Raw genomic sequence first — 10,951 nt, forward strand, 5'->3', positions numbered from 1 at the left:
TCATTCTGAGTGCTGCATTTACGCACTCAAATTTGAATGATGATGCTGATCAGGACACGTTATTTCTCTATAAACAGTTAGGAAGAAAAAGATGGATGGGAGGAGATGATGCTTCCTGGTAACAGTTTGGGCTGAAATTACAGAGAGTTTTGAACAATTACAGAGAAGTTTGTACACTTCTAGCATGTACCTGACAGTTTCCCCAAAACACCTCTGAAATGCTACAAAACTTTCAGAAGCGCTTCTTCGTTGGTGTCACCAGAGCATAATGATAAACCTGATCACTGTAATAAATGACCTGACACAATATTACTCATTTTAAACAGCTTAGCTGTAGCCTGTCTACCTACTGAGTCTTGCTAAAGGTGTCAGCACCGGCTGTAACAGTCAGCTGCCAGCGCAAGCCCCTTTGCTGTACAGCTCCTTTGTGCAATACCACCAGGAACCTCCCATTTGTCACACGAGGATATGGCCCATTCGACAGTTCATTTAACTCTCCCTTTCCCAAAACCTAGATGCAGGCAGTGCAGACCATTCAGCTTGTGAACTCCATGACATCTGCTCTCTAAGCGTGTACAACTGAGCTGACAGCTGAGCACGGTATTGCAGGGAAGCGGGCTGTGCTCCTCCGGGTGCACGAGCACCGGTGTCTGGGTAACGCAGAGCCGAGGGTAGCTGCAGAAGCATGTGCCAGCCTGAATTTAAAAGTTGCAACACCACCAATCCACGTTTTTTTGCTATTATGTTTATTCCTCCACTTTGCTCAGTGTTCCTTCACGTAACCACAACGTAAAAGACCGTCTGTATAATAAAGGTAAGCACTTCGGTTTCTTCTTCCCAATATTTACGGTAGAGCTAATGGAAAGGGGTTAGTTTTTGATAAAATTTTGTCAGAGGTTTTTATCATTATTTTACACATTTCACAGAAGGTCGAACCAAAGCCTTCTGTAGTCACGCTCAAAACCTTTAATACACAAAGAAAAAAAAAGAAAAAAAAAAAAAAAAAAGAACAGAAATTTAGAAGAAATCCACAGTTACAATGCCACAGACAAAAGAACCCATATTTCACTACGCAGAATGCACAAATGAACCAAATGTATTAGGGAAACAAAAGACAAACAAACCAAAGTGCAAACATTCAAGCTGAAAGTTAATGAAATAAGCCAGCAACCTGGAGACAAAGATTTAACTTCCTCAAAGCTTCATAAATATTGATGCATTTGAAGACTGTAAAGGTTTTCGTTTTGCTTTGTTTAGATGATAAGGGATGGGCTCTAGGGAAAATTCTAATTCATCTAAGAAATACCAAATCTGAATGAAGAAAAAAAATCTGGGATGAAACTACATTTTAGAACCATTGAAAAGTACCTGAAATGGTTGCTGCTGGGATGAAAAAGCAGCAGAAACATTTGGAGGAAGCTGGGTTGCTATAGCGACAGGAGTACCAGTCTGCCCATCCTTTCCTGTCACAACCTTTACCTGAGAGAAATATTTTGGGAAAAAAAAAAGAAGGGAGAATCATTTTCTTTTTAAAACTTTTTTTCTTCTTTTTCTTTTTTCTTTTTTTTTTTTTGACTTGTTCAACAACAACCTTTTGTACTGATGGTGCCTCGCTGAAGAGGGGATTATAACCAGGCGACCATCAGCGCGGCTTGGCTGCACCACCGGCCGCTTGCGAGTTCTGTCTGACTTGCAGTAGCAGAGCAGAGCACGGCCCTCACTTCTTACAGTGGCCTCTCACCACTTTTCTTAAATCCAGTTTACAAAGAAGTGTGCTTTGAATTTAAGGATTGCTGCTCCTAACGGACAACAAACCAGCATGACAGACAGTTCGAACTTAAGAGAGCTCCGACATTCAGTTAAGCAATGAGCACAGCCACCATTCGCTCTCCCCCTGAATTCCCAAAGGGATCAACCTTTCCAGGCAGGGGATGGAGTGCGTTGCTTTAGCAGGAAGTGATAAAGAAGGGGAAGGGGAAATAAAAGAGAAGACAAAAAAATACAAAGAAAGAACATACTCAAAAGATGTCTTAAACTTTCAGAAGGATTCACAAAACACTTTCAGAAAACACTCGGACTTTTGCTGTTGCAGCTTGCAAAATTCGCCAGCAGTTAGACTGCCAAGAGGCTTCCACAAACACCAGATGATCCATCACAACAAGGCAGTGAAGTACAGCAACCTCCAAACCCGAAAGACTGAGCGTGATGTAAATTGTAGCAGTGCCACTGATTTCAATGAACTTGTACAATTTACACCCACTAAAAATCTCTCAAAACTGGCATACAGTAGTTAAAAATACCTGGTATTTCAGCTGAAAAGCACACAACCCAACAAGAACACCTAAACAATTTGACAAAATACAAACCAAGTGAAAAATTATTGAATACCATTATCAATAAATAACAACAACAGGCTAGCTTTTACTTTACTATATGTAGAAATGATTCCTTCCAAATTATCAGTAACTAGTACAAACAAGTATTTTTCCTGGCCAAGAAATTTAACTACAAGACAATTAACAAATTAAACTTTTACTGTTATACTGTTAAAATTTCCCACGAATTCCAGCTAAAGATTTCATCACTAGCTATTCATATCTAAAAGCATCATCAATTTTCTCTGAAGACACTGATTTCTAATAGATATTTCAGAGTAGCATGAGTCTATTTACATAATCAGTTTTGTTTTTTCTTTATACAAACTGGCAACTACACACCCATATGTGTTTTTACAAACTTCAAAAGGTATTTGTTTACGCAGTGCCATCACTTGTATCAGCACTGTCACAACCACTTGCCATGTAACTGAGAGGCACTGCTCCAGCACCCGAAGGCTGCTGCTGCAGGTCAACATCTACACAAATGGGTACAAACACCCAGGGAAAGTTGCACAGTATCTCTTTGAGGCAAACTTAATTCATATCATTTGCCGTTAATAAATGGTGAATCGAAATTATTTTGAACCTCTGTGTAAATGTAACAAAGTTAGCTTGTTAACATCCAGGCTGTAAGTACAATTTTTTTGGTATCTTTCTGACTGCAATACGTGCACAAAGCTCCAAGACAGCCTCCGTAAAGTAATTCATTACTACAGACCCATACACATTACGATTCACGTGCTCTGACTAATTAGATTACTTCAGGGTTTTCTGCTGGGCACAGCAACACTGAACTTCAGTAACGTCTCTACTTAGAAGTCACGAGAGCCAAATAAAGGTTAACCTCTTACGAGGCTTTGCTTACTCGTATGTTTGTGTAAGTCTAGTAAGTGAAATTTAATCTATGATACGTGTTCATTCTGATAGCTTGAACCAGCTTCCATAGCAATGCTGTCTTTATTTGTGCATTGCCTTACATACTAACTGGGACAGCAAAAGTTCCCGTCACCTCTCTGCTCTTTGCTTTTAGGAATGTGCATCTGATGGCCTGCTCAAACCAGCCTGTCGAATCATACCACCTAGCAGCACGGTGCTCTCTCAGACCAACCACAAACAAAATTGCTGTACTTCATCAAGTAAAAATGATTTTTCATGTACTGTCACATTATCTAATACTTCACAATTCAGGTGCCACATCTACTCTTTTATCCCAAAACATTAAAAAACAGATTTCTTACCTCATCGTTGATGACCTCAGATTGTTCTTCCTCTTCTTCCTCCTCCAGATCCAAGTCATTTTGCCTCAGGTACGCTTGCAGGGGAACACAGTGCTTCTTCTTAAAAGCTAAAAAGTCCATCATATTCCCTTGCAGATGTTGCAGAAAAAACAGTTCAATCAAACATTCCTTAAAAGTTTCCTTAAGAATTTCCATTTGCTTGTGGTGATGGTCCAAGCACTGCTTTCTCATTTGAGCAGTCTCTTGGTTGGCCGGAGGTATCTCCTCCAGTTTTTTGGGTTGTTTTTTCACGGCCGTATTAACTGTAGGAGCAAGAGGAAGACTTGACAGCCCCTGCGGTACCGTGGCCCGGGAAGGACTTGTGGGAGGCGGTGGCGATGTCATTCCAAATGCACTCGGTCCTCCAACTCCTGCTATTAAACCCCCAGAAGTCCTGTCATACCCAATGGGTCTGCTCAGCTGCTGTCCCTGAAGCACTTGCTGCTGCTGTTGCATAAGCTGCCCTTGGATAATATTGCTAATTTGGGGTGGCAAGCTCGTTGTCGTGATGTGGCCCGGGCTAGTCAAAGACTGCATATTCGCTCCGCTCGCTACAGGACTTTGAGGACCCAGATGATGGATGGTGCCGCCAGACTGCGAGTGAGGTTGGGAAAGCCTGCGCTCCCGGACTGTCGCAGGCGTGCCAGAAGATGGAAGTTGTACTTGAGCTGCAGCTCCTTGAGCAATTTGTGCAATTCCCGGCCCTTCCTGATACACAAAGTGTCCGCCATTTGAAGGGCTCAAGCTGATTTGTCTCACGAGCACGCTAGCATCCACAAAGCCTCTGGTAGGGCTCTGGCTGCACATACCCAAGCCGGGGCCTGGAGTGCCAGCCCGGACGTTTGGTAGCGTCTGCACGGGCACGGGGCTGGGCTGCGTGGGGCTCTGAGACTGAACCTGCTGCGGCAGTGGGGATGTAACTTGAATATATGACGGGGATCCATGCTCAAACCGTCTCTGCTGCGGGCTGAACTGAAAACTCGGCGATGTCGGGTTTGGAATTGGAAGTGGGGTGAGCGTTATCTGCTGGTTTCCTGAAGCCACTGGTCCGACGTTTTGCAGTGTGATGTTCACGTTCTGACCAGCTACCGGACTCCTACTCATTATAAACTGCTGGATTTGGTAACTGGGGGACTGGGGCGCAGATGGACTTGCAGAAGGTGCAAAAGAAGCTGCAGGGGACTGGGGTAAGTTTGCCTGTTGCTCTTCTCCCTCACTGCCTGTGAAGGACCTGGACCTCTGGAGCTGGCGCTGGGCATTCTGAGGACCATTGCCATGGTGCATTCTCACTGTCAGATGTTGGCGGTCCGAGGGTTGTTGGTTTTTTTACACTATATGCTAAAGGAATACACAAAAACAGAAATTCATGTAAGTTTCAGTTACAAAACTGTATTTACCTATTTAGTAACTATTTGGAAGAATACTTTACAGTAAGAACTCAGTTATCCTGCCTTTGTAGTTACTTAGATGTTTTATGTTATCAGTCAATTTATTCAAAATCCTCATTACAACAAACTCACTTAAATATCTCATACGCTATTCTAGCTGACAAAGTGCTATTGAATAGTTTAGAAGTGATGTGTTCCTCTTAAACCAGAGGAACAACTAACTTAAAAAAAGTCTTCCCCTTTCTTCAAAACTTCAGAATAAACTGTCTCCAGTATCAAAAATACCTGCTCTTTTTTTTTTTTTTTTTACTCCTAATGTTTCAATGCTTTTAACACAGTGCTGTGTCCTCCAGACCAGAACAGTTCCTCATAACCTAAAGTACATTCAATCAACGATAACTAAAAATATGACAAAAGAGGGTATAGACCATTTGGGTCTATTGTTCTAGTCCCTGGACAAGAAACGTGTCATGGAAAGTCTCCCTAACAAATGAAAGTATCACGCCTAATATTTTACTCCGCCTTCACTTTCCTCCCGAACACCAACTGCTTACAGAGATTAAAATCAATGCAAACGTGCATTTTGTTTTCAATTTTATTGAGCCAAGCTTTCCAGAAGCCTGAAAACATTCTGGTTTTGAAGTTCAAAACAACATTTCCAGCGACGCGCACTGACAGGCAGAATCGGCGCTGGGAGCCGTGCAGCGCGAGCAGCGGGAGGCAGAAGGGAACTCGCTGCTGTTTCTCGGTTTGTTTTGTTTGCCCCAGAGCTCTCTCGTTCCCTCTCTCGTTCCCTCTCGTTCCGCCTTCGGCGCTCCGGACCCGACACGGCCGCGGCGCTGCCACCGGGCGGCCCCGGCCCTGCCCCGGGACAGCCGGGGGGCCCCAAACCCGCCCCTCCCGCCGCGGCCCCGGCAGCCCGTTATTTAATTAGCCCGGCGCGAGGCAATTAAGATCCGAGCGCTGCCGCCGCCTCCCCGCGCCCCGCTCGGGGGCACCGCGCCGCCCCTCAGGGGCCTCGGGGCCGCCTTTTGTGCGCCGCGCGGCGGGAGGGGGCTCCCCGCACGGCCCCGCGCCGCCCGCCCGGCGCCCCCCAGGCCCGGCCCTCTCCAAACACCCCGGGACGGGGCCCAGGGCCAGGGCCGGGCGGAGGGGAGGGGAGGGGAGGGGAGCGGGGCCCGGCCCGGCCGCCCCCAGCCCCGGCCGCACTTACCGGGCCCCGGGCAGGAAGCGGGGGGGGGGCGGCCGGAGCGGCGGCCGCTACCAGCGCCGGCAGGAGCCAAACCGCGCCGCTCCGCGCATGCGCCGCCGCCCCGCAGCGCACGGAGACTGCGCCGCCCGCCCGCGCATGCGCCCCTGCGCCTGGCTCCGGGTTGGGGTTGTGGCGGGGCCGGGCCGGGGCCTGGGGGCCGTGAGGCGAGGGCTCGGGGCTGGCCCGGGGGCTGCTGCCGGCGGTGTAGGGCTCGTGGCAAAATCACCCATAAAAGCTTGTCTCTCACCTGGCTGGCTAGAGCCTGCTCACAAAACTGACTAGACTCTGCTCGCCTCTGTTATGGGCATAAAGCCCTACGAGGATGTGAAGAGAAACACAAGGGAGAAAGAAAAAAATCCCCCTGGGTAGCGTGGTTACGGTAAAATACTGCAAAAGAGCTTCAGCACCTGGCACACCCATCATCCCACCAGCACCGCCACCCACCGAGCCATGTCCCCAAGCACCACATCCAACCTCCCCTTACACAGCCCCACAAGCGGTGACACCGCCACCCCCTGAGCAACCACTCCAGTGCCTGAGAATGAAGGGAATGCTTTGCTAAAATGTAAAGAAAAATATTAAAGCAAAAATTCCACCTGATAAAGAACAACTGCTGTCAATTACATAACAGAAATACGTTTACTACTTCTAACATCAGCTAGTAACGATGCCACGTGTGCTGGAATCCAGGCTGTACATTTTTCAGGGGGAGACGGGTACCCGCTGCCTACCCTCAGGATAACTTCTGTATTGATTTCATCCGTGCCAAAGAAATCACTGTAACCTGATGATCAGGACTTCATTCCTGGAACTTTTTGCAACTAAATCTAATTTTTAGAAGAATAGTTGTTACTACCTAGAGGTATAGAACATGTACATGTTTAAGATAAAATTGAAAAGAAGTTGAAGAAAATGTAATTTTAAATACCATCATATTTGTGCGTAATTAAAATGAACTACACTTAAGAAATACAGCATCTGGGGATATAAAGTTTTCAGAAAGAGTAAAGGACTTAATGATAGACTATTCTCCCATCATTTTCATTTATTGCCAATTTAAAATGCTAAGGACTTGAGGACTTTATTTTCAATAGCAGACTGTAAAGTAAAAACTAAAAAGTAGAAGATTACCTAACATAAACTGAATCATCAAAAGTATCTGCATGTGTACAGTTGTCATCAGACAGAGTCACAACTCATGCTGTCGAGTGCTTCTGCTTGAAAAAACTGACAGGGAGCCACAGGTTCGGCTGTGCTGCAATAGCGGGTTCTGTGGACATCTGCTGCAATGTAGCTGTGGCTGGAGTGAGCATACTTCCTGAGGCCTGTAAGTATCATAAAACAAACTATTGTATTTTTTATATTTACAAATGTTCCAAAGTGACCACAGAAGAGGATGCAAAGACTTCAGTCAAAAAAAATTAGTCAATAGAATTAGTACCGTCAGACATTTGTTCCACTCTGTGTATGGAATGCCTTCTTCATAAGCATAAAATCCACTGTGGGATGAAACCCAAAACCTTGTATCTTTAAGAAGGAACTTGTCTACACTTGTTCTTCGAAGTGTTCTTTTATTCTTGAACAAGACTGTAATTTTAATTTACACTTAAGTCCATCTCCAATGACCTCAGCTCAGATAATACCAAATGCTCTCGTTACTCAGCATCCCAGTTCTCCAGATTTGTTGAGAGTCCCACAGGAAGCCTCACTGAACTCAAAACAGATGCCATAAGTGCACGTGAATTACAGAATCATTTAGCTGAGAAGAACATGTGTCTCTGCATGCAACTTCAGGAGTGAACTGAATTCACATACCACATGCCATTCATGGTTTTGTCTCTCACCTGTGCTCCCCATTGTGGTTGACTCTGAGTTTGAACTTGCTCCACTGTTTGTCCCTCATCTTGCTTCTGAGGAGGCTGCCACTCCTGCAGCTGTGGAGCTAATAGACCTTCTAGCAACGCCTATGACAACAGAAGCAGGGGAAGGAGAGGAAGCTAACTCAATAATCCTCTTTAATTGTTTTAACTTTGTGTAGAGCATGGCTTGAGTAGAACATGGCTGTTACCATGAAGTCATGTGAAGATTTATGCTGAAATGAATTCCTAATTATCTATACCAATAACTGTGACAGAAAATTCTGACCTGACAAAAAAAAAAAAAATATGTAACACAGTTGCCTGTTTCTGACATTGCTAAAATACCAAAGTGTAAGAGAACAGATCTGGAACAGACAAGTGATAGCTTTGAGGCACTGACAGAGCGGATTAGGCAGTCAAATCCCATATTGAACAATTTTCAGCCTTTCAAAAACCCTTATAATTTTCCCTCCTTTCCAGCCTTTGCAATTGTTTTTATATTAAAAAAAAAAAAAAAAAAAAAAAAAAAAAAAAAAAAGTTATTAGAAACATTTGAAACTTAAAAGAATTTTTAAAATATATTGAAAAGAATAAACAGAATGGAATAAAACCTGTAAAAACCGAACAGACCTTTTCCATTGTCATCATAGGCTCAGCAGAGCTGGAAACAACTTCAGACATAAATAGCTTGTCATAGTTGTATACACTGAAAGTAAATAAAATAACTTACACTAACTGAATTTTGTGCAACTGTTTTAATATTCGTGACATTTTAAGACAAGGAATTTTAAAAGTCTGGAACAGAACTCTGACTAAAATCTGACAAAACTGGGGAATTGGGGATTAGCAGGGAACTCCAGCCAGTTCTCTACCTAGAAACGTGATAGCTATATTGTTGGACCTAAGAACACAGTTAAGGAAAGCCTGGGCTGACTCTCCTGGTATATCACACGGAGCAGTACTAGAAGCTTTTCTTTACATCAGCAAAATGCAGATTTGATCTTTGACACTAAATGCACTGCTTTAACTCAAGGCTGATTGTCATCACAGCATCTCTGACAAGAGAAATGCCACCGTGAAATACATTTATGCTTAAGATGAAAAAAAAAAAAAAATCACCAATCAAGCCACCAATGTGATTAAATGTTAAATCTGGGAAAAATATAATTGGTGGTAGAAGTAAACTTACAGAAACCTATTTGAGAAACTTCTTTTTCTAGCAGTCATTGTCATCATCTCAAAATGATTCATATAGATTTGAGTACGCTCAGAATTCTTGTCTTTAGAATAGGCTTGTCTAGCACGAAGAGGATAACCATTTATATTCTGGAACAAGTAGAAATTGAAGATGTAGGTACCAAAATAGTCACAAATGCTCTCCCTCAAAAAAACAGTTTACAATATTCATGACTGAAGACAATTCATATCCTATCTCTTAAATAAAAGCTAAAATAAATAGCTTCACTGTCTTCTTATTTGTAATATACTGGAGTGGAAAGTGATACATTCAAGGTCATAGCATTCATACAGCAATGAGAAAACTAATATTTTTAAATGTAAGGAAACTATAAAAAATACATCCTATAGCAGCCATACTGACAGAGAAGATATTTATTAGTATTTATTTGTATAAAAAATTAAATATAGTTATGATTCTGCCTATTAAACACTGGCATAGTCCACTAACAGCAATAAGGAATAAACAAACAAACAAAAAACAACAAAAAGCCTGCAACAGGTAGGTTACAGGTTTGCATCATAATGTAATGCAAACTTCAATTGAAACTCACCTTTCCTTGTGCACCTACAAATGTTTTTATGTAATGATTTTGGCATTGTTCTGGGGAGCGATAAACATAATTACAAGAGTTAACAACATTGCTGACAAAGTCCTAGTTCACTGTCTGTGCTGGCGACAGGATAGCAAGGTTTAAAGGAAGTGCCAGCAACTCTTTCACCGCCTAGTGGAGAGAGAGAAAGCTAGTGTCATGCTTCAATTAAATGTTTTCTTGAGCATACAAATACGTATAAACACATGTTAATCAAGATCCACAGAAGCTGTAATAAGCTTCAAGATGATATTATTTTCTAAATCAATGAAGTTCTATTCTGAAGACATTCTTACTTTTAACAGTGCCACATTTTCACTAATTAGCCATGCAGGACTATCTTGCCAAGTGCCAGCAGCTGACTTGATGTGAGCTGACAAAGGTCTTGCAAAATACATTTGCTGTTTTACCAAGAAGTGGGCCTTCTGAGCTTTGCTCTTTTGTCGTGCTTTCAATGTTCCTGGAGTCACTTGATCAAAAAGTGAAGGTGGAGGAATCCTTCTACCGCAATGCTTCTTTCTTTCACCTGAAGCTAATTGACAGGACAAAGTACAGTTTCCAGTAAGAAGGGAACTTCATGCAAAAAGATCATGACAGAAACCTGACTGCTACAAATGATCTGACTAATGATAAGACTTTCAAAATAATTTTCTGAATACAAGTACCTTCAATCTATGGCCTACTAGTATTGTATGTGACTTGATCAATCATTTTTAAATAGCTTCTCACTTCAGTAAGGAAATAAGCTTAAAAAAAATAAATAACATTGAAAGGACACAGAGCATCATTGCTTTGCTCATGCTCATTTCATTCACCTGTATTTCTAACTTATAAGGACAATAACAAGTTTTCAAACCACAGTCCCTCTGCTCTCACTATATTCTACTGTTTTGTCTAAGCAATGTCAAGCTTAACAGAAATAACATACATGCATGCCTAAATTTTAAAATACAAATGTGAAGGTATTC

The 10,951-nt window shown here is 42.8% G+C and overlaps 1 protein-coding gene across 23 annotated transcripts in view; it reads right to left on the reverse strand.

Annotated features, from left to right (window-relative positions):
- EP400 (E1A binding protein p400) overlaps positions 1-10,259 on the reverse strand; it is a 52,008-nt gene extending 41,749 nt beyond the window's left edge. For 13 of the 23 annotated variants that reach the window (XM_072024690.1, XM_072024680.1, XM_072024688.1 and 10 more), the window contains exons 1-6: positions 9,344-10,257; positions 8,785-8,860; positions 7,737-8,259; positions 7,427-7,620; positions 3,617-4,993; positions 1,369-1,479 (exon numbers count right to left, since the gene is read on the reverse strand). In XM_072024690.1, the coding sequence (XP_071880791.1) occupies positions 1,369-1,479; positions 3,617-4,939 (1,434 nt within the window). In that variant the 5' untranslated portion in view covers positions 4,940-4,993; positions 7,427-7,620; positions 7,737-8,259; positions 8,785-8,860; positions 9,344-10,257. Of the gene's footprint in view, positions 1-1,368; positions 1,480-3,616; positions 4,994-6,256; positions 6,404-7,426; positions 7,621-7,736; positions 8,659-8,784; positions 8,861-9,343 lie in introns of those variants that run through there. The other 10 variants (XM_072024683.1, XM_072024687.1, XM_072024681.1 and 7 more) reach the window with 8 other exon arrangements.
- Positions 10,260-10,951: the final 692 nt, after the last annotated feature.

This window comes from Anas platyrhynchos, chromosome 16 (genome assembly GCF_047663525.1).
Source record: "Anas platyrhynchos isolate ZD024472 breed Pekin duck chromosome 16, IASCAAS_PekinDuck_T2T, whole genome shotgun sequence".
Taxonomy (NCBI): domain Eukaryota; kingdom Metazoa; phylum Chordata; class Aves; order Anseriformes; family Anatidae; genus Anas; species Anas platyrhynchos.